This window comes from Sarcophilus harrisii, chromosome 1 (assembly GCF_902635505.1).
Source record: "Sarcophilus harrisii chromosome 1, mSarHar1.11, whole genome shotgun sequence".
Classification (NCBI taxonomy): domain Eukaryota; kingdom Metazoa; phylum Chordata; class Mammalia; order Dasyuromorphia; family Dasyuridae; genus Sarcophilus; species Sarcophilus harrisii.
In genome coordinates, this window is record NC_045426.1 from 452572111 (window position 1) to 452597104 (window position 24994).

At 33.2% G+C, this 24994-nt stretch overlaps 1 protein-coding gene across 1 annotated transcript in view; it reads right to left on the reverse strand.

Moving 5' to 3' along the window:
- The window catches only part of PREX2 (phosphatidylinositol-3,4,5-trisphosphate dependent Rac exchange factor 2), a 411213-nt gene that overhangs the window by 279283 nt on the left and 106936 nt on the right, over window positions 1–24994 (reverse strand). The window contains 1 exon segment of the mRNA XM_031946290.1: window positions 21847–22008. Coding sequence (XP_031802150.1) covers window positions 21847–22008 — 162 coding nt within the window.

Sequence of the window (24994 nt, forward strand, 5' to 3'; positions counted from 1 at the left end):
CCATGTGATCTTAAATCAGTTCACCTCCCTAGGTTTCAGTTCCCTCCCATGTAAAATTAAAGAGAAGAACCAGTGACCTCCTAATGCATTGATGGTGGAGTTGAGAACTAATCCAACCATTATAGAGAGCAATTTGGAACTATGACAAAAGGTTTATCAAACTGTGCATACTCTTTGTTCCAAAATATAAAATATCTTTACTTGGTCCATATCAAAAAGAGATAATAAAAGAAGGGGAAGGACCCACATGTGCAAAAATGTTTCTAGTGGGAAAGAATTGGAAATTGAGTGGATGCCCATCAGTTGAGGAATGGAAGAATATATTATAGTACATGCATGTAATGGAATGTTACTGTGCTATAAAAAATGATGAACAGACTGATTTCAAAAAAAGATTGGAAAGACATACATGAACTAATGCAAGAGAATGTTGTACACAATAACTGCAGATTATGTGATAATCAACTTTGATGGACTTGGCTCTTATCAATAATGAGATGATTCAAGGCAATTCCAATAGATTTGTGATGGAAAGTACCATCTGTATCCAGAGAGAGAACTATACAGACTGGATCAAAACACATAATTTTCACCTTTTTGTTGTTGTTTGTTTGCTTGATGTTTTTTCTTTTTTTCTCATTTTCTACCCTTTGATCTGTTTTTAATTGTGCAGCATAACAAATACGGAAATTTATTTAGAAGAATTGCATATGTTTAACATATCAGATCGTTTGCTATCTAGGGGAGGGAATAGAGAAGAGGGAGAAAAAGGAATGTTGAAAGACCTCTTTGCATGTATAGAAAAATAAAATACTATCAAGGAATAAAAAAAGAACCAGTGACCACTAAAGTACCTTCCAATATCCCAGTATTACAAAGCATTTTACTTATGTTTCTTGCAACAGCACTATAAGGTAGAATCTATTCATAAATTGATTTTAAAAATAAGAATCTGAAACTGAGAGAAGTTAGGTGATTTTCTGAGGAATCCAAAGCTGATAAGTCTCTGAGGAAGGATATGAACTCAAATCTTCAAATGAACTTCAAATGGAGTCAGCTCCATGCCCACTGTGCTATCCACTATGCCACTCAGCTTCTAGACCACAAGCTACTGGGAATTGAATGGAAAAGAATAAAAGATTTTAAAAGGTTGAGAAAAAATAAATACATATATAGTTATTTAGCAAATCCACCTCTTATACAGGCAGAAAAGTGCTCACAGATTTTTTTGTAAGTAGTAATGAATAAGAATTATACTTTAAAGGAAAGTGAACCAAACAACACAAATATAAACAGAAGGCAGGAAAATAAAATATGTAGATTCCCTAGGGATAATGTAACAACAGTAACAAATAGCAGAATGAATAAAAAGATAAATGAAACATTTAAAAGATACTAGAATGGAAGACATAACTCTAAAAGAAAAATATATGATTAACAAGAGAGAAAAGAATTTGATGAATGACAGAGGCTCTTTCCAAGGTAGTAAAATCTTTAAATAAAATTATGACAAAAATAAGAACTACAGCATTTCTGAAAATCAATTGGGATCAAGTTGGATTTATACCAGATAAAACAGACTAGACCTGGATCAGGCTGGAGCAGAACCTCATCACAAATGAAATGAGACATATGTAGTTTTTAAAAAAAATGTCACAGTAGCAAAATACATTCATTTGAGGGAAAGACTATTCATCAAGGAACAAAAAGATATAAATAACAAATGTTGTAGGGGCTCTAGAAAGACATACATACCAATAAACTATTGGTGGAGCTCTGAGTGGTCTAACTACAATGGAAAGTGATCTGAAAGTGTGCTAAAAAGATAATTTAAATATCCATATGCCTTGATGATCCCACTGCTCAGCATATATCCCAAGGAGGTTGGAGACCAAGAAAGACACCATATATAGAAAAACATTTAAAGCAGCTTTTGTATATTAACAAAGAACTAGAAGAAGATTAGAAAACAATTGATTGGAAGATTAAACAAATTATGGTACAGAATATTACAGTGTCATAAGAAATGATGAATATGAATACATAGACGGATACAAAGACTTGTAAAAAAGACTTTTATAAAATTATGTAAAGTGAACCATGAAAAGCCATACAATGACCATAAGGATATAAAAAGAAATTATCAAAATAATCAAAACTGAATGTCATGTAATTAATTATAATCACCAGGCTGGGTCCCAAATAAGAACTAAGAGAATGTAACTCTTTCTCTTCTTCAGAAATGTAATGACTATTAATGTGAAGCACTGCATATATTCCCAGGTTCAGTTGATTAATTTTTCTTAACTTGTTTAGTCCTTATTAAAATTCCCTGCTTGATGATGTGGCTCTTATGAGATGGTATGCAGAAGGGATTTGTTAAGCTTCAAGAGACCTCAAAGATCAACTATTCCAGCCACTTCATTTTACACATGAAGAAACTGAGGACCAAGGAGGGTGAGTGACTTGCCTAAACTATTAGAAACTCTGAAAAAAAATTAATGATACATTTGGAAATAAGAAAGTAGAGAAGTAAAGAAAATTTAAAAGAAAAAAATAAGTATAAAAGAATTCATACATTTATATTTATAACACAGAAAACACGGAAAAAAATCAAAAGCCACTCATAAAATTGTAAGCCACCTTAGATATCTGGGGCAGAACTAAGATGGCAGAGTAGAGAGAACACTCATCTGAGCTCTCCCAACATTCATCTCCAAACTTTAAAGTAAGACCTCAGTTCAAATTCTGATGGGGAAAAGTCAACAAAATGTCATGATGAAATATTGTTTTAGCCTAAGACTCAAGACATAAGAAGTAGAGATCTTCACATGGAGTTAAGGCTCACCAGAGCCATAATGGATGAAACTCCAGTGGTGGGACTAGGTAGTAGAAAGAGAAGCAGTAAAAGCTTTAGAAGCACTGAAGCCAGAGACAGTAAGAGGACCTGGCAAGTGGTCAGAAAGGGATTGCATGGGACCTCTATATCAGCACTGAATACAAGATCAGAAAGTGTTGGACAAATCTACTTATACCCCTTATTCATCTTAGTTCAAGAGATGAGAAAAACAGTTGTGGTTAAAAGATAGTGGGAACTGTGAGGAGCAGTATCACTTTAGGTCATAAATGTTCAGGGACCCTGAATAACAATACTGTTTCTGATCCCAAGGAAGGAGGGGACCAGGAAAGCAGTAGCAATTGCAATTCCAAGGGGATAAGAACTAGAATCCTAGAAGGAGGATGGGGGCAACAGTGCTCCCTAGATCACACCAACTTAGAAGATATGGAAACTTTCAAACCCCCAAAACTAGCTCTAAAAACAGCATTCTGAAAAGGCTAAAGTTTGAGATCCCTTCCCCACTTCTGTTGGGAACACAGCCAAGTTTAAGATAAAATTCAAAAATCAAGAAATAGGCTAGAAAAAAGATGATACCCCCCCAAAAAAAAAGACCATAAAAATTTACTATGTTAACACAAAAGATCAAGATACAAACTCAAAAGGAGACAGTGAAAGAAAACAGCTACAAGCAAAACCTCAAAGGGGAACAATGTGAATTGGACTAAAGCCCAAAAAGAATTCCTGGAAGAACTTAAAAATGCTTTTACATATCACAAAAGGGTGGTAGAAAAAAAATTAAGTAAACAAATGAGAGCAAAGAAAGAAAATTATGAAAAGACAACTTACACCTTGAGAATAGGGTCACAAAGTGCTAAGGAAAATAACACTTTAAAAATTGTTCTAATAAAAAAAGTACAAAAATTCAGTGATGCAAATCTGCTAAAGGATTACTGAACAAATGGGGAGGGTGGGGGAAATGCAGAAGGGATTACAAAAGCTCACTGAAAAAAATAAGTGTTTAGAAGGTAGAGCCAAGAAGGCAGAGTAAAAGGCAGGAACTCAGTCAACCTCTCCCCCAAACCATTCCAAATTTCTTTAAATAATTATTCTAAACAATTTTCAAAGCATCAGAATACCCCCCAAAACATAATATAACATTTTCCAGCTGAAGGCAACTTAGAAGGTCAGCAGAAAAGGTCTGTGACACCAGGATGGGAGTCTAGTGTGCAGTGTGAGTGCAAACTGTGCCAGTGTAGCTCTGGCCCCAGCCCCAATCTCAGCCCCACCCTGCCCAGCCCCAGACTCAATCTCAGCCCTAACACTGCTTTGGCCCCAAGCTCAGTGAGGGATCTCTGAATCAGCAGCAGTGCAAAGGTTTCAGGACCTCTTTCCCCTGAGTTACCAGAGAGGACTTGGAAGTGGAGAGTGTCTGTAGCACCAGGGTGGGGATCCAGCATGTAGTTTCAGTGCAGCTTGGTCCCCAGTGCAGCTCCAATCCCAGACCTGGCCCTGGTATCAATAAAGTAGGACTTTGTTGCTTTCACACGTTACATCTTGCAGCTACAGGGATACTCCTAACAATTCCAGAGCAGAAAAGTTTCCTAGAAGGATCTCTGTAAAGAGCTTCACAGAAACCCTAAAGCTTGGGATAATGCACATTTTACCCTGGAAACTGAGTTCTACTTTAACAAAGAGTTAAAAGTCAAATAGTAGGCTAGGAAAGTGAGCAGACAACAGAAAAAGTTTATAACTATTGAAAGTTATTATAGTGACAAAGAAGAGCAAAACATTCAGAAGAGGATAACAAAGTCAAGCTCCTACATCAAAAGCCTCCAAGAAAAATAAGGAGTGCTCAACAGGGATTTTGAAAGTCAAGTAAGAGAGACAGAGGAAAAAATAGGAAAAGAATTGAGTGGTGCAAAAGGAAATTCAAAAAGCTAATGGAAAGAAAAATGACTTAAAAAGTAAAATTGACCAATTGGGAAAAGAGGTACAAAAGCTCACTGCAGAAAATAATTCCTTAAAAATTAGAAGTGAGTAGGAGGATTCTGGGAAGATGGTGGAGTAGGGTGATAAATTTCAGGCCCTTCCAATTTCCTCCACAAAGAAAACAAATTTGTGCCTTAAGACAAACAAAAACTGGTGAAAAATTAAGAAGACAAGAGCTGAACAGGAGTTCTCCAGATAGAATTGGAGAAGATCTGAAGAAAGACTACAGGCTGGGGATTAAGCTGTCTGAAGTGCAAACATCTCCAAGGTAGCTCCACAGAAAAATCAAGTGGGGTCCCTTTGAGATAGTTGGCTGTGACTGGAGTTCAGCAGGAACCATAAACTTTCACCTCCCAGACTGTTGAGTCAGGGTTTGAATCTGGGAAGAGGAAGTAAACCTCCAATGACTGGGAATGCCAGTCCCAGCTGTGCTGTTGAGACTTCATCCTAGGCAAGAAGGACCTGCACCAGGGGAGTTCAGAAGCAGTTGGGTATAGGTACACTGCTGGCTGTGGGTACTTGCAGGAGGAGCTAGGTTTTTGGTTTAGGGTTCCTGGTCAGAGGGGAGAGTTGAAGGGAGTTTTGAGGCACCATCCCCCCCCAACAATTAGAGGTACTTACACTAATATCTCTTATTTTTTAAAAATGAACTGGCAAAGAAGAAGAATCCCAATACTGAAACATATTATAGGAACAGGGAAGACCTGTTCATCTTCAGGGCAGCACAATGAAGTAAAAAAAGCTTCTACCCCAAAGAGTAATGTGCAATAGCTCCCTGTCAAAAGAGAATTTATAGAACTCAAAAAAGAATTTAAAAATCAAATGAGGGACACTAATGAAAAACTAAAAAACTAAAAATAAAAAGCATCCAAGAAAAACAAGAAAATTATGAAATAAAAGTTAACCAATTAGAAAAAGAAATACAGACTCAAAGATGAAAATTACTCTTTGAAAAGAATTGGACAAAAAGCCAGTGAAGATATGAGGCAAAAAATAACAAAATAGATTATAAAGAATGAGAAAATAGAACAGAATTTGAAATATCTAATAAGAAAAATGACAGGTCTGGAGGAAAAAGTCAAGAAGATTAAATATAAGAATAATTGGACTGCCAGAAAATTGTGACCAAAAAGAGAATTTTGACACACTAATACAGGAAATAATCCAAGAAAATTGTTCTAGAGTGATAGAATATGAGAGGAAAGTAGAAATAGAAAAATAAATAAATAAATCACTACCTCAAAGAAATCCTTTGTGGAAAACACGCAGGAATATTATTGCCAAATTTCAAAACCCCCACATCAAAGAGAAATTTTTGCAAGAGAGAAGAAAATAAAATTCAAATATGGTGGAGCTATAATTAGAATTGTACAAAACTTATCAGCAGTCACAATAAAAGACCACAAGTCTTGGAATCATATCTAGCAACAATCAAAAGAACTAGGCCTATGGCCAAAAATAACATATGTAGCAAAATTAGCTACACTTTTGAATGAGAAAAAATGAACCCTCAATGAACTTGCAGACTTTTCTATCAAACCCGAACTTAATAGAAAATTTAATATATAAGAGCCAATATCAAAGATCAATTTCAAGGAACGCAACATGGACAAATTGTTATGTTTTTTCTACGTGGGATATGTATAACATGTTTAAAATTGACATTAACAACAGGGCAGCTCAAAAGAAAGATTGAGGCAAATGAAGTATAGAGGAAGAACAGACACAGAGGCATTAGAGGGGAAGAAGGGAGGACTCATAGTTCTGAAAACCTACTCACATTGGGAATGAGTTCAATAGGCAACACTACATATATATAATGAAGTATACAGTGCCTTCCAAAATCTATAAAGAAATAAGGGGGGAAGAATGGGCAGTTGGGGAAGCAAAGGGTGAGGGAAGAAAACAAGGGAGGGATCTGTGGTTGGAGGGAGGTTAAGTAATAGTAAAGCAAGTTATGCAACATAATTTAATTAAAGAGTCAGCAGGGATAGGAACATGTGTATGTATGTGGAATGTATGTGTGTGTGTGTGAATGTATGTATATATCTACATATATATGTATGTGTGAGTGCGTGTGTGTGTTTATACACACACACACACACACACACACACACAAATCTTTTTCTTTTCTTGCTTATAGCTTGCTGGAGAGTGATGGTGGGGATGAAAGGGGAAAAAAGATTAAAGTAAATAAGGGACACAACAGAGAACCACAGAACAATTTACAAGGAAATAAAGAAAAAATGGAGATTCATGAATATAATTTCTTCTATTAATAAATATACTTTCTTGATCTGGTAATTTGTTGTTATATATTTAGAATCTCCCTGATTTTCTGCTGGTCACATGACAATGTTCTCTTTTATTTTGCTTTATTTTGTTTTGATTTCCTTTTCTGTTATTCTTTTTCTTCTTACTCTGTTGTAAAAAAAATAAAATAAAATTAGAGGCCCCAGATATTTCTTTACATATTAGATTTGAACAAGTAAAGATAAATGACTCTCAGACATCAAGAAAAAATAAAACAAAGTCAAAATGAAAAAAAAAAGAAAATGTGAATTACTGCATCAGAAATGAACTGATCTAAAAAAATAAATTGAGCAGAGATAATGTAAGAGTTATTGAACTACTTGAAAGCCATCATGAAAGAAAGAGCATAAAGATCATATTTCAAGAAATTATCAAGAGAAAACTGCTCCAATATGCAAGAGAATACAGGATAAAATAGACATTGAAAAAATTAATTGGCCATCTAATAGAGATTTCAAAATAAAAATTCCCAAAAATTTATGACCAAGTTCCAGAGCTCCTAAGTGAAAGAGAAACTACTTCAAGCAGCTAGAAGGAAAAAAATCAGAATGCCAATGAGGCATAGCAAGAAACACATAAGTTTTAACAGATACCACAGAAGACTTGAAATATGATACTGCAGAGAGCAAAAGAGCTGAAATTACCCTACCCAGCAAAGCTGAATATAATTTTTGAAAGAAAAAATGAATATTTAAGGAAATAAGAGACATTCAACCATTCCTGATAAAAAGGCCAAAGATAAATTGAAATTTTACTTTCAAATACAAGATTAAAGAGAAGTATAAAAATGTAAACATGATAAAATGCCATATTGCTTACATTTCTACAAGGGAAAATGATACAAGTATCTTCTAAGAACTTCATCATGGAAAAAAGGTGCAGAAGTGAGTTGATTTTGTTGAGATGACATAAGAAATATGGGTAGACAAGAAAGATATGCACTAAAAAAAGATGGGAAGGGAGGAGAATGAAAGAAAATATTTATATTAAAAAAAATCTCATAACAAAAAAAAAAACGTTTTTGGAACTATTTTTTTTAACTGGTTCAAAAAAGGATTAATGTGACAAGATTAAAAGGAAAGCAATAAACTAGGAAAAAAAATTTACATTCAAGCGTTCTGATAAAGACTTCATTTCTAAAATATAGAGAGAATTGACTCAAATTTATAAGAATTCAAGCCATTCCAATGAGAGGATCCAATTCAGTTCCAAGTGATCAGTGATGAACGGAATCAACTACACCTAGTCAAAGAACACTGGGAAATGAGTGTGAACTGCTTGCATTTTTGTTTTTCTTCCCAGGTTGTTTTTACCTTTCTAAATCTGATTTTTCTTGTTCAACAAAAGAACTGTATAAATATGTACACATATATTGTATTTAAGACATACTTTAACATGTTTAACATATATGAGACTGCCTGCCATCTAGGGAAGTGGAGAGAGGGAAGGGAAAAGTTGGAACAGAAGAGATTGCAAGGGTCAATGTTGAAAACTTCCCTATGTATATGTTCTGTCAATAAAAAGCTATAATAATAATAATAATTAAAAAAAAGAATTCAAGCAATTCGCCAGTTGATAAATGGTCAAAGGATATGAATAGACAATTTTTATCTGAAGAAATTGAAACAATTTCAAGTCATATTAAAATGTGCTCTAAATCACTATTGATCAGAGAAATGCAAATTAAGACAAATCTGAGGTACTATCACATACCTCTCAGATTGGGAAAATGACAGGAAAAGAATGAATGTTGGAGGGGATGTGGGAAAACTGGGACACTAATACATTGTTGGTGGAGTTGTGAAGTGATTCAACCATTCTGGAGAGTGATTTGGAACTATGTCCAAAGAGCTATCAAACTACATAACCTTTTTTTTTTTTCAACTTTACAGGTGATTTAATGGAATCTCTTCATTTTACCAGTATGAAAATTGAGTCTCAGAACGATTCCCAGGTTACATGCTGAGTTAGTAGCAGATTGATTTTTGTTTGTTTGTTTGTTTTTTAATAGCCTTTTATTTACAGGTTATATGCATGGGTAACTTTACAGCATTAACAATTGCCAAACCTCTTGTTCCAATTTTTCACCTCTTACCCCCCACCCCCTCCCCTAGATGGCAGGATGACCAGTAGATGTTAAATACATTAAAATATAAATTAGATACACAATAAGTATACATGACCAAAACATTATTTTGCTGTACAAAAAGAATCAGACTCTGAAATATTGTACAATTAGCTTGTGAAGGAAATCAAAAATGCAGGTGGGCATAAATAGAGGGATTGGGAATTCAATGTAATGGTTTTTAGTCATCTCCCAGAGTTCTTTTTCTGGGCGTAGCTGGTTCAGTTCATTACTGCTCCATTGGAAATGATTTGGTTGATCTCATTGCTGGGGATGGCCAGGTCCATCAGAACTGGTCATCATATAGTATTGTTGTTGAAGTATATAATGATCTCCTGGTCCTGCTCATTTCACTCAGCATCAGTTCGTGTAAGTCTCTCCAGGCCTTTCTGAAATCATCCTGTCGGTCATTTCTTACAGAACAGTAATATTCCATAATATTCATATACCAAAATTTATTCAGCCATTCTCCAACTGATGGATATCCATTCAGTGTCCAGTTTCTATCCACTACAAAAAGGACTGCCACAAACATTTGTGCACATACAGGTCCCTTTCCCTTCTTTATAATCTCTTTGGGATATAAGCCCAGTAGTAACACTGTTGGATCAAAGGGTATGCACACAAACTACATAACCTTGATCCAGAAGTGTTCTACTAAGGCTTGTATTCCAAAGAGATCATAACGGAGGGAAAGGGACTCACATGTACAAAAATGTTTGTGACAGCCAGCCCTTTTTGTAGTAACAAGAAACTGGAAACTGAGTGGATGCCCATCAAGTAGAGAATGGCTGAATAAATTATGGTATATGAATGCTATGGAATACTATTGTTCTATAAGAAATGACCAGCAGGATGATTTCAGAGAGGCTTGGAGAGACCTACATGAACTGATGCAAAGTGAAATGAGCAGAACCAGGAGATCATTATACACAGCAACAAGACTATATGATGATCAATTCTGATGGACATGGCTCTCTTCAACACTGAGATGATTCAAACTAGTTCTACTTTGCAGTAATCAAGAGAGTCATCTACATTAAGAGAGAGAACCATGAGAACAGAGGGTGGAACATAACATAGTATTCTTTTTTTTTACTTCCTTTGTGTTTAAATTTTGTTTTTGCATCAAATGTTTGAAATTTGGAAATTAATGTTATTGGCCAAATAAAAGAGAGAAAGGAAACCCTGAAAGAAATTTTAAACAAAGAAAATTTGATGACGGCCAAAATAAAGAGAGACCAGTTCCAATGCGGAAAAAAGCCAAAAAGCTTAAATGGGTTGATTAATTTTCCTGTTTTGGATTTGGGTTTTTTTCCCACCCCATCTGATTTTTTGGCAGTAAAATTGTGGAAATAAAAAGATTTAAAAAGAACTTGTTGGGGGGGTGAAAAAAGAAAATTTACGGTTTTGTTGGTTATTTGTTTCCATTGTTTTTTTTTCAATTTTTTTTTTTTTTTGATTTTTCTTGTGAAATAGTATGGAAATAATTATATTATAAACATTAATGTTTAATATAACGAATTACTTTTCCATTGGGAAAGATAAAGAGAAAGGATAATAAAAGAAAGAATTTTTTAAGGCAATAGTCAGATGCAAAACAGACTTTAGAGAAGGGATAGGATAAAAAAAGAGTTAAAGAATGACAATATATATATATATATATATATATATATAGAGAGAGAGAGAGAGAGAGAGAATAAAAGGAAATGAACAATTAATAATCTTAACTGAGAATATAAACGGGATGAACTAGCTTATAAAACAGAAGTGGAGAACAGAATGGATTAGAACCAGAATCCCATGAATAGTTCTTTACAGGAAACATATTTTTTTTTAAAAAAAGACATACAGAGTTAAAATAAAAGTCAGTCACAGAATTTATTCATCAGTTGACATGAGAAAATCAGGAGTAGCAATCATAATTTTAGACAAAGCCAAAAAAATGAAAATATGAATAAAATATAAATAAAAACAATAGCCAGGTAAAATGCATGGTATAACATCCAAATTATTAAAGGAAAAACTAAATGAATTATAGGAGGAAATGGCTAGTAAAACTATATTAATGGGGAAGTTCAACTTTTCCTACTATACACACACACACACACACACATATATATATATATATATATATAAATCTATCCATAAAATAAATAATAAAGAAGTCAAGAAGATGAATAGAGTCTTTAAAAAGTTAGAAGAGCTATAATAGACCTCTTGAGAAAACTGAATGGAAATAAAAAGGGTATACCTGTCTTCTTAGATGTAAATGCAATCTTCATAAAATTTTCCATATACTAGGGCATAAAAACTTCACAATACAATCCAGAAAAGCAAAAATATTAAATGTATCCTTTAGAGACCAAAATGCAATAAAAATTACATTCAGTATAGGGTCTGTGGAAGTCTAGATTAAAAATCAATTGGAAACTAGAGAATTATAAATTCTTGGGGAATTAATAAGGGAGTCAAAGAAGGAATCATAAAAACAATTAATAATTTCATTAAAGATTACAATGAGATAACATACCAAAATTTGTGGAATGCAGACAAAACTATACTTGGAAATTTTATATCTCTAAATGCATACATCAATAAAAGAAAGAGTAGATCAACAAACTGGGCATATGCAAGTAAAAAAATACTAGAAAAAGAGCAAAATAAAAAATTCCAATTAAACATCTCTAGGAGCTTTTTCTTAAAACCAATTCAAAAAAAATAAGCCATTGGCTAATTTGATTTACAAAAAAAAAACCAGACAATAACCAAATTACCAGTATCAAATCTGAAAATAGTGAACTCATCATAAGTGAAATAAAGAAAAAATTTTCATTAGAAAATAAAACTCTCAACATTCATATAAAAATATTGTCTAACTACTAATTAATGAAATGCATATCAAAACCACTCAGGCAAAAAATCTTAAAGAAGGGAAAGGGACCTGTATGTGCACAGATGTTTGTGGCAACCCTCTTTATAGTGGCCAGAAACTGGAAACTGAGTAGATGCTCATCAATTGGAGAATGGCTGAATAAAATGTGGTATATGAATATTATGGAATATTATTGTTTGGTAGAAAATGACCAGCAGGATGATTTCAGAAAGGCCTGGAGAGACTTACATGAACTGATGCTGAGTGAAATGAACAGGACCAGGAGATCATTATATACTTTAACAACAATACTATATGATGTTCTCCAGTTGATAAATAGTCAAAGGATATGAGCAGACAATTCTCAGATGGAGAAATTGAAACTATTTCTAGCCTTATGAAAAGATGCTCCAAGTCATTATTAATCAGAGAAATGCAAATTAAGACAACTCTGAGATACCACTACACACCTGTCAGACTGGCTAGAATGACAGGAAAAGATAATGAGGAATGTTGGAGGGGATGTGGGAAAACAGGGACACTAATACATTGTGGGTGGAATTGTGAATATATCCAACCATTCTGGAGAGCAATTTGGAACTATGCTCAAAAAGTTATCAAACTGTGCATACCCTTTGATCCAGCAGTGTTACTGCTGGGCTTATATCCCAAAGAGATCATAAAGAAGGGAAAGGGACTTGTATGTACACGAATGTTTGTGGCAGCCCTCTTTGTAGTGGCCAGAAACTGGAAACTGAGTGGATGCCCATCAATTGGAGAATGGCTCAAAAAATTGTGGTATATGAATATTATGGAATATTATTGTTCGGTAAGAAATGACCAACAGGATGATTTCAGAAAGGCCTAAAGAGACTTACACAAACTGATGCTGAGTGAAATGAGCAGGACCAGGAGATCATTATATACTTCAACAACAATACATCAATACTATATGATGACCAATTCTGATGAACTCGGCCATCCTCAGCAATGAGATGAACCAAATCAGTTCCAATGGAACAGTAATGAACTGAACCAGCTACACCCAGAGGAAGAACTCTGGGTGATGACTAAAATCCATTACATTGAATTCCCAATCCCTATATTTTTGCCCACCTGAATTTTTGATTTCCTTCACAGGCTAATTGTGCAATATTTCAGAGTCCGATTCTTTTTGTACAGCAAAATAACAATTTGGTCATGTATACTTATTGTTTATTTAATTTATATTTTAATATATTTAACATCTACTGGTCATCCTGCCATCTGGGGGAGGGGGTGAGGGGAAGGAGGGGAAAATTGGAACAAGAGGTTTGGCATTTGTAAATGCTATAAAGTTACCCATACATGTAACCTGTAAATAAAAGGCTATTAATTTTTTTTTTAAATAGAGTAAAAAAACATACTATATGATGATCAATTCTGATGGACTTGGCCATCTCCAGCAATGAGATAAACCAAATCAATTGCAATAGAGGAGTAATGAATTGAACCAGCTACACCCAATAAAAGAACTCTGGGAGATGGCTATGAACTATTACATAGAATTCCCAATCCCTATATTTTTGTCCCCCTGCATTTTTGATTTCCTTCACAGGCTAATAGTACACTATTTCAAAGCCTGATTCTTTTTGTACAGCAAAATTACTGTTAGGAAATGTATACTTATATTGTATTTAATTTATACTTTAACATATTTAACATGTATTGGTCAACCTGTCATTGGAGGGAGGAGATGGGGGGAAGGACGGGAAAAATTGGAACAAAAGGTTTGGCAATTGTCAATGCTGTAAAATTACCTATGCATATAACTTGTAAATAAAAAGCTATAATAAAAAAATAAAAATAAAAAATAATGTAAGGGTATCTAAGTGACTCAGTGAATAGTGCCCCAAGCCTGAAAGGCAGGAAGACTGATCTTCCCAAGTTCAAAATGAGCCTCAGACACTTAATAGTTGTGTGACTTTGGTCAAGTCATTTAACTCTTTTTGCCTCATCTATAAAATGAACTGGAGAAGGAAATGACAAACCATTCTAGTATCTTTGCCCAGAAAACACTCAAATGGGGTCCTAGTGTCAAATAAGACTGAAACTGAACAGTAGCAACAGCAACAAAGAAAAAATGAAAATGAATATAAAATATCATAAGAAGATTTATAAGAACTAAAAGTAGAAATGTTTGAACTGAACAAATAGAAGTAAACATTTTATGTTTTGAGTTTTTTACACAATAGCCACTTCTCATCATACCTCCTCCTAGATATCTCCTCTCTAATATAGAAAAACATTTCATCAAAGCCAAGCAAATAGGGTGACAATAATACTAAATGCAATATTGGTATTTATCCATAATACTGTCTCTCTCAACTCAGACTTGCCCCTGAGGAGGGAGGTATGAATCATCATCTGTGCCTTGGAACCAATATTATTCAGTATAGATAATTTGAGTAAAGTTGCCTTTAGTATTGTGATCATTTACATTATTGTAGTCGTGTATATTATTCTGAATTGGGCTTTTTCTGTTCTGACCTAGTTTATATAAAACTTGTTTTTTTCTTCATTTTGTATAACCCATAATATTCCATTAGATTCATTCAATTTGTTCACTCTTCACTACCTATTCCAGTATATATATATATATATATATATATAACATTGACATGATGTAATATATAATATAAAATATACAAAGTCTTGGCCATATATTTTGACCCAATAAAACCACTATTGGACCTGTATGGCATAAAGATAAAAGAATTGGGAAAATGACTTATTTATATATTAATGGGAAGCTCCTACATTAGAGAATGACTGAACAAATTGAAGTATGTGATTGTGATGGAATACTTTTGTGTTATAATAAAATATGAAAAAAATAATTTCAGAAAAGCATAGGAAGGCTTCTATGAACTAATCCAATGTGAAGTGAGCAGAATTAGGTGAACGCTGTACACAATAATAGAAATATTTTATAATGATCAACTGTGAAAGATTTAGCTACTCTGATCAAGATGATGATCCAAAGCAATTCCAAAAGAGTCATAATGAAAAATGCTATCAGTCACCAGGGAGAGAACTGATAAACTCTAAATACAGATTGAAAAATACTTTTTAAACTTTATCTTTCTTATTTTGTGTGTGTTTTCTTTTGCAACATAGCTAATGTGGAATTATGTTTCACATGACTTCATATATAAAATCAATGAAACTGATTGCTTTCTGAAGGAGAGATTTCTCAAAGAGAACTTTCTCAGAAATAATGTTTTAAAAATTCTACATGCAATTGAAACATTAAACATTAAGGAAATAAATAAAATATATTTACTTAATTAAAAAATCCTGAGCCATTAAATGGTTAAATATTGTAATTTCAACAGATAATGAAAGCACCACAAGCACAAAAAAAGTTTTCAATTATGAAGGAAATTTTATTAAAAGAGCACAGAATAACTGGAGCTTTTTATTATCATTGTTCATTGATGAATAAAAGTAAAAAGAATAAGAAAAGCTATGAAAAGTTTTTAAAATGGAATATATGTTGAAAAGCTAAACAGATTGAGATGCATGACCTAAGTGAAATCTTGAAAAAACTAAAATTAAAAATTAGTAAAAATTTAAGAATTTCCAAGAGAGAGCTAGAGCGCGAGAGCGTGAGAGTGTGAGAGCACAAGAGCGAGAGAGAGAGAGACAGAGAGAGAAAGAGGGGGAGAGAGAGAGAGAAAGAGGGGGAGGGAGAGAGAGAGAGGGAGAGAGAGAGAGAGAGAGAGAGAGAGAGAGAGAGAGAGAGAGAAAGAGAGAGAGAGAGAATTATATCATTCTCACAAAATGAAAAGTTTCAGAGGTGCAGCAGAGAATTTGAACATTCAAAGATAAAGCAGAGGTGAGCAAAGCATTTGACTCATAAATGTTGATGAGAAACACATGAAAAGTAAATAAACAACCAAATCAACCATACATAAGATACATAAGAGCCGAGTTATTGTAGGGCCTCATATTCTCAATTCCAGTGAATTAGTACAGTTTGCTGGCACAGTACAAGAATTTCCAGTGGACTATTTAGGTATTTAAGATAATAGGATAATAGGACAAGTATGGGAATTCACTGAATAAAAATATTAGCCATTATTTAATATTGCAGAGAAAATGTTGCAGAAATCACATTACCTGGTGCAGAAACAGTGTGGCAATTAGAAGAATGTTGAAAACAAATTGACAGAGTTTGAGTTGTGGCCAGTTGTTGTACATACAGTGTCAATCCCAAGTATATATAACATATAACCTCTATGTAAACATCATGTCATGTAAAGGCATTCAAAGATGCTTGTGAAAACTTATACCTGGTATTTCTATAGAGCTTACTGAAAGGATATGTCAGCATGGGGTCTAAACAATCATGAAAATACAAAGAGAAATCTACATGTTGTTTTTTTTTTTTTTAAATATTCCTGGATGAACTTATTTATTCCTAATCACCTGGTTTAAGAAAGGATGCACAGATCGTACTGGGAGTAAGTATTTTAAAGCCTTTTATTTTGTAATATTCTAGATTTGAGTGGGGGAAGCATACTTTTGATTTAAATTAAAGGAGGAAGCAAGATATAGAACAAACATGAGAAATAAGACATTCCAAACAGCCACCTGGGATTAATCTGGTCTAGAAAAGGAAATGGACAAAGTCTCAAATTATGAACATATTTAAAGTAAAACCTCTTTTAAGAAGGATATAGATACTTTTTATAACTACATTTTAAAACTTGAATGGATTCATGATCTCAGTGAAATGGGTATACCTTGCTGATTATAATTCATTTACCACTTCTCCTAATGGATTCCTGTCGAAGTTCCCCATACATCTCCACAGATAATAAGGACAGAAAAAACAAGAATACTTATTTATGTACAATGTTTATAATGTTTGGGTGTCTATAAATATGTGTATATATGTGTGTATATAGATATATGTATATAGATATGTATATATGTACCTAATTCTGTGTGTTTGTGTGTGTGTTTGAAAATCTCATTTATTTCTTATGATTATTGAATCACCTTGATTTAATTGATTAAGGATTTTCAAGAGAAAGCCAGAGAGCCAGAGCCAAAGTGAGAGAGAGGGAGGAAGATACAATTGTTTGTTCAGTCATTCAGTAGTGTCTGACTCTTCAGGATTCTATGGATCATAATGTTTATGAAGTTTTCTTGGCAAAGCTACTGAAGTGGTTTTCCATTTCCTTCTCTAGTGGATTAAGGCAAACAGAGGTTAAGTTACTGTCTAGAGTCACACAGCTAGTAAGTCTCTAGTGCCAAATCTGAATTCAGGTCTTCCTTATTCCATACCCAACACTCTGTCATCTAGGTGCCTCTATAGGCAGTTGTCACAGGGTTACTGGAATCTCCATTTTAAAGATGAGGAAAATGACTACTAAAGGAAATACTCAATGTATATGCTAACTTCTTCTAGGTCGTTTTACACTGCATGAGTACAGTCATGTACAGATAACACTCTGTGGTTCAATAGTTTGTAGATCAGTTGTACAAATTGTAACATGTTTATTGGATTAAAAAGAGAATAAGGGAAGAAAGCAGACTTTTGTTTAGTGCCTCCTCCAAGCCAGGAACTGATAAGCACTTTACAAATATTATCTCGTTTGACCTCACAACAACCCTAGGAGATAGGTGCTGTTATTATTACTACTTTACATTTAAGGAAATTGAGTCAAACAGAATTTAAGTAATTTATCCAAAGCCACACAAGCATTTAATGTCTGAGGATGGATTTGAATGCATGTCTTACTGGCTCCTGGCTCATTGCCACTTAGCTGCCTCTTCTTTTTTTAATTAAAATATTATCTGTAATAATCACACAAAACTATTGTACAGGTTTTACCATATCACTCCTGTACTCAAGAAACTCTTACCGACTCTGCTGTGTTTCGGGAGTCAAGTACAGGTACTTTTGGCCATTATTTCAAGTTCTTAACAATCTTGGTCCTGCTTACATTTCCAAATTGTTCATATATTACCCCTCTTTGTATATTCTATGGTCTACCCAAACTGTCCTTCTTGTTCTTCATTTCACACAAATTTTTATCTCCCATCTCAATGTCTTTGAACACAATACCTCTATAGCTAGAACAGGTATTTTCCTGTCTTTTTTCTGTTAGAATCCCTAGTTTCTCAAAAGTCTCAACTCCTACAGATGGATGAATTGATCTATGATTTATTAAGAGTTTACTATATTAAACTAGTTAGATTTATTAGCAGGTGATCTAAGGGAATATGTAAGTATGTTTTTGGGCCATCCATCTGCTCCTGTAGTATCACCATTCTCCACTGAAGAATATTACTTTGCATGCACACCACACACACACACACACACACACACACACACACATTCTTAATAAATGTGTATATAAGATTTCCCCTAACAAAAATGTAAAAGAGCAGGAAATATTTCATTTTTCACCTTGGATCTCTAGTGCGTAACATGAATACTAGTATTTAGTATGTAGAAGGCATTTAAATATTTGCTGATTAACTAACTAAATGGTAAAATATTTATATGAATAAACATACACACACATACACACAAAGATATGTATACATGTATATATGATACTGAAACAACTTAATGTATAGTAAAGAATATTGGACCTGGAATCAGGAGATATCTGAGTTTAAATACTTTCTCCAGGACTTATTAGTAATGAAACTATGAGTTAGTCTTTTAGAATCTCTAAATCTTTCCTTAACAATAAAATTAGGATAATAATATCTGCATCATTTATTTGGCAAGAATATTATAAGAAACATATGATGTACTGTAAATAAAGTGTTATATAAATGTCAATTTTTATTATGACATAGGAAGGATTTAACAAAGAAGAGAATAAAAAGTTTATTACCATGTTAAAAACAATAAGTACACTTCGTCTTAACACTTGTGATAGTAGCATTGGACAAGAAAAGTAGTGAATTCAATGATCCTTTATGAACTCAAAGGAGTCCTTAGGATCTTGTCACATTTTTTTTTCTGAAACATATCCTTGTATGATTACAAATTTAATCATAATATAGGAAGACAGACAACAAGAGGCCACCATTGTGTAGCAGAAAGAGCACCAAATTTAAAAATCAGAAGACCTGTGTTTGAATCCTGCATTGCCTCTAACCTTTGATTCAAATCAAGTATCCTTCCTACTGAGGCATTTTGAAAGTGTAGTAAGTAGGATTTCTCCCATCAAATTGTAGGCTCTATGAAGAAAATAAAGAAGAAAGGCTAAGCAAAGACAAAATAAGAAAGAATGAAACAAAAGGATTACAAGCCCACACACCTTGAGCTAAAAGGGATCAGGGGCCACACAGTACAATGTCATTTTAGGAGCTATGACTCTAAAGTTTCTTATAACTTTAGATCTAAAATAATATTAAAGAAAAATCATTCCATTTTTAATTTTTCAATGATTAAGGGATTAAGGGAAACCAGAATCTCTTCATTATATACAAAGAAAGCAAAGTAATGGCAACCTTGAATCCATAATCATAAGGTTTAAATTTCCTCTAAACTTATGGGTTATAGAATAAAGTGTCACAACAAGTACTGGTATTACAGTAACAAGACCTAGTTCATTTCCAATTTCAAAATCCTCCTCTCTAAAATAAAGCTAATGATACTTTAGTCACTTATTTCAATGATTTTTTTTCCTGAGGATCAAATAAAATAACATAGAGGCTAAGTACTTTCTAACCATAAAGTACTATCTGAATAAAAGTTATTTTTCTTCTCTATACTTTCTCTGCCCTTAACACAACATAATATAACATAGAAAGCGCTTCATTTTTTCCTTTTAGGAAATTTACATTTTGCAGGAGGAAAAAGTTTTAGAAAAGAAGAGTTCTTTAAATGATATAACTTTTGTTCCATGGGAAAAGGGGAAAAAAACCTTTAAAACTTTTAATTCTTTAAAATATCCAAAATGTTGTGAGTTTTTTATTGTTGTTTTAGTAAAATTCTTGGTAGACTGAAAAATTCAGTAATTTGAAACAAATCAAAATTTTATTGCAACTTTCAAGTCATAACAATCCTGCAAAAGCAAACATCCCAGTTTTATCATCCCAGCAGGGCAAGATCTTATGAGGAAAGGAATTATCTTCAAAAATCAACTGTGAATCACAATTATTTTAATTGACTTGGACTAAACACTGCTGAAATATGAAGTCATTACCATTACTTGCAAGAGAAAAGCACAGATGCTCTAGATAAATGAGATTTCCTCAAAACAAGAGTTAAAAGGGTAGAAATGAGCAAAAGAAGCATGACATAGCAGAAAGCATGAAGTATGTAAAGTGAAAAGGCTTGGGTTCAAATCTTGACTGCCACATTACTGCTCATGAAGCCTTAGGCAAGGATCTCAGTCTTGCTCAGTAACAATTTCGTCAACAGCAAATGAAGGGGATAAATTAAAGGATCTACAAAGTTCTTTAGTTCATGATTTTCATTAATAATTCTCTACAAATCTTTCAAGTTTATTTGTATGAACATAATTCCATAACTAAGTGGAAAGCTATTTATTGTGGGTAATTTACAGATAACAATGAAAACCTGCATGAAAAAACAATGTTCTTACAAAAATACAACCATGGAATACTACTTAGCTGAAAATAGATTAAAAATCTTTGGATGAAGTATTTTACATTGCAAGTGGCTCATTTGCTAATAAACAAATATTATACACTTTCAAACTCTGTGAATCAAAGCAATTAAAGGTAAGATTTTAGATAACCCCCTTTGCAAGATTAACCAAACTAAAGAGACATTTTTTATTCTATTAGACAACTTTGACTACCGGTACTTATATCTGTAAACATCTAACATATTAAATACCAAATTTTGTTTAACTTAAAAAAAAACTCTCCTCCTTTGAGAATCATTGTATGTTGAAGTTGGAAAAGAATTTAAAGATCACTTAGCCCAATCTCTTCATTTAATGAATCAGGAAATCTGAAGTCTTTGGCAGTGATGTAGAAAGCTAAATTCTCTAATTTTCTGTGAATTAAACCCTGGATGTATCATCAAATTTAGAAAGTCTCAAAACAAAAACTCCTAGAAATATGTTAAACTTCTTTCTCTTCCCTTCACCCCATTTCTATAACAAATTCCTATATACACAATGTAGCCAAGAAAAAGAAAATATATGGTTATTCCGTACATGAGGAAATTATAAGGTTAATGATTAGAACTAGGGTTAGGGATTATACAATTCTACTCTAACACATATTGATATAGGCCATAGCTATACTAGATGGAGTCCATATTGAGTCCACCAAGAAAAGTATAAAGACAATTAAAAACCCTAGAATTTCTTCAGATGAAACTAAATAGCACTGTCTAGGAACATTAATATCATTAATCTTGAAGATTTTTTATTTGTATACATACTGTATGTTCTTAAATAAAAATGTAAGCTCTTTAACAGCCAAACACAGCAGAAGACAGTCATTTATTTCTATCATTTCCTTTCTATCAGTCCCTTCCCCCATGTCTACACAAGGCAGTAGTATGTACAGGATACAAAAAACATTTACTAAATTAAAAGTAGTACCACCAAATGTGAATGTACTACATAAAGTATAGTATACTTTACTTCTTTTAAACTTGCCACTAGGCCTCAGTATTCAGGTCTTACATATGAATTATAACTGTACCTCCCAGCCTTCAATATGAGATTGCCATTCTTCCAAGACTTCTAATTTTTCCATCTGTCTCTTGGCCTCGTTTATGTTGGAACAAACAGCTTTCATGGCCTGGAGGGCTTCCATCAGAACTGCATAGTCACTGTGTTTCCTTGGAGTCCGTTTCAGTAACTCCTGTTTATACACAAAAATAAATCAATCTTTGATCTTGGGTTCTCCAGTACAGCAGGTTCAAAGTAAGTAGGAAGCAGAAGCAGAAAAGATCATTAGAGCTATTTGCACAGATGGAATAATATCACAGCTTTCCCTCAGGAAAAAAAGAAAAAAAATAGAATTTCTACTATATGAATGTTACCCTGAGATGTGGTTCTCCACTTTTTTCTCTTCATCAGGGTCAATTTAACTTTCAAATGCTAATATAAGTTCTTACCCCTCCTGGAACCTTCAGTTATCTTATCTAGCAAGTAAAACTCCTTTATAAATAACCTTTGAATTTGTAAATGTACATAATTAATAATCATCTGTATGATATGCTGATATTTCCCTATAACATATGAACAGAATAAGTTCTAGACCAACAAACTATGTGTTTTAAATGTAACAAAATATTTTACTCTTTGAAATGCTAATGAAACAAAAAACTATTTTCATCTACAGCAAAGCAAAATAATTAATATGATTTTCTTAGAATACAACTTACATAATTTATTATAACTCAAAACTCTAATAGGTGTCATTTTTAATTGCCTACAAATCTCTAGAATACACATGAACATAAATACAGAAGAATGAACCATAGCCAAGGATTCTTCTAGGTTGTGTTCATAATCTGCTATTCAAAATATCAGAACTAGGATAATCTTTAACCATTTAAATAAAATGAAAAGGCTTTGTCGTTTTTTAAAGGGACAAAATTAAACATCTTTACCCACTGTCTAGACAGTTGTGACCACATTGTTTTTTAATTAGTCATTTGTTTTCTTACTACAGATGCTATCATTATATTACTAACACAATTTTATAAGACACATATGAGGCATTCTTTAAAAAAAAGAGAGAGAAAGAAAGACACTAAAACCCTCTAACATACAGTGGGAAAATATGCAGTTCTTAGAACACATTCTTTTAAATTCTGTTATTGTTCAAAATTCTGCCATCAACTTTGACCTTCTGTTCAGGACGTTCACACTCTGTTCTGAAAAACTAACACTACAGGAAAACATATTACATCACTATAGACATAAGTTTTTTTAACAACATAACTTTTTAAAAGTTAAAATGGATCATCACACCATAAAAGATAATCTCAGACTTACCAGGCCATCCTCCAGCCTGGTGAGTTTGGCAGAAGTAACTATGAATATAAAAGCCTTGAATGCCAATCATAGTCTATAACTTGTAGAAAAATGGGCCTAGTATGTCCAAAATGCTGTTCAGTGAAGAGGATGTAAGGGTAAACCAACAAAGAATATGGAATGTGTCTGATGTAGGGCAGCAAAAAATTGGAGGGAAAGAGAAGTCAAATTGCTTTGACAAGAATATAATTACTTCCCATGAAAAATATACTAATTGTCAACCCCTAAAATTCATGTTTCTACCACTGAAGCTAGTAGAGCTCTTTAGCTCTATAACTTAATCCATGTAGTTTTCCCTAGAAAAGTAAAAAGTAACCAAAAAATTTTAGTACCATGTTACAGACAGAATGCCTTGGGGCCCTGAACAAATGAATGAATGAATGCTATATAAATGAATCATTGAAAAAGGATTTATTAAATGCTAAGTGTTGGGGATAGAAATGCAAAAATCAAGGATAGCCTCTACACTCAAAGAGCTTACATCCTAATGGAGAGAAATCACATAAAGGAGAATGATACCTTGTAAGGAATACCTTAATTCAGAAAATTACAAGTAGAGTGAGGTATTAAGGAAGAAGACTGACAAACTTCAAGTAGGAATAATGGTGGAGTTGATTCCATCATGAGTGAATCTACAAACTTTATGTTAAAAAAAAAATTTCTACTCTGTGAATAAAGATTATTCTGATTCATATTTTTAAAATGATGATCAATGCATTTTTCAGTCCATTGGACAACTGGAAAAATAAGGTTCCTCTCCATTGAGTTTAGAAGCTCTGATAAAACTTTTTTTCCACAAGAAAATTCATGTTTGGGTTGTTGCACTTGACATAAAACAGACAAAAATATCCGTGACTCTTGTGAAGACTAACCTTCTGTTTTGCCAAGAGCTAATCTCTCCATTTGTACCCTTCATCTCATATGGGTCACTTTCCTTTGGGATTTGTTTTTTCACCATCAGTTATGTTCTCCCTTTTCTGCTTCCTTAATATCTCTCTTTCTATTGGTTTCTTACTCGTGAGCGGAAAATATACTGAGAATTCCCCTTATTCTAAAGGAAACAAACCAATATAAAAAAACCTTCTCTCAAGTGCAGTATTCCTTCAATCTGTCATCCTACCTTTGATCAAACATTAAGAAAAAATATTTTATAGTCACTGCTTCACCTCCTCACTACAACAGACTATTTGTGCCTGACCCATTGTAGAATTCCAAGCTTGTAGTTGTCCGATCAACTACAGCCAGGTAGACTGAATATTTACTCTGATGTAGTAATATCATTTTGATCCTCTTTGATTTTGAAGGACAATATGACACTGTTAACCACTATTCTATACCTCTTCCTCCAATTAAAAAAAATAATAATACTATATCTTTACTTTTCTGGCCAAGAATTCTCTATCTTTTGTTGACTCTTCAACTTCTTCTCACATCTGATGTCTACAGAATTCTGTGTGCCTATAATCATCCTAACATTCAAACTTGTCAAAATATTTTTTGGATTCCAATTTATTTATAAGCATAATCAATTTAATCCAAATTAACAAACATTTTTTAATCCAACTAAACTATATACAAAGAAGCAATTCTACTAAGAATATGAGAATAATTTTCCAAGTTAAACTATAGCAAAAAATATTTTCTCAAAAAATTTTATTTGGGGACATCACAAACCTCAGCAATATTAGGGTGGCAAAAAAATCAATAAATGTTTGCATTCTGAAAGTTCCATCAACTGACTAGTCTTTCAGCTCACTCTGTCTCCTTGGGTCTCCTTATTCTTGAGACACAATATTTAAATTAGT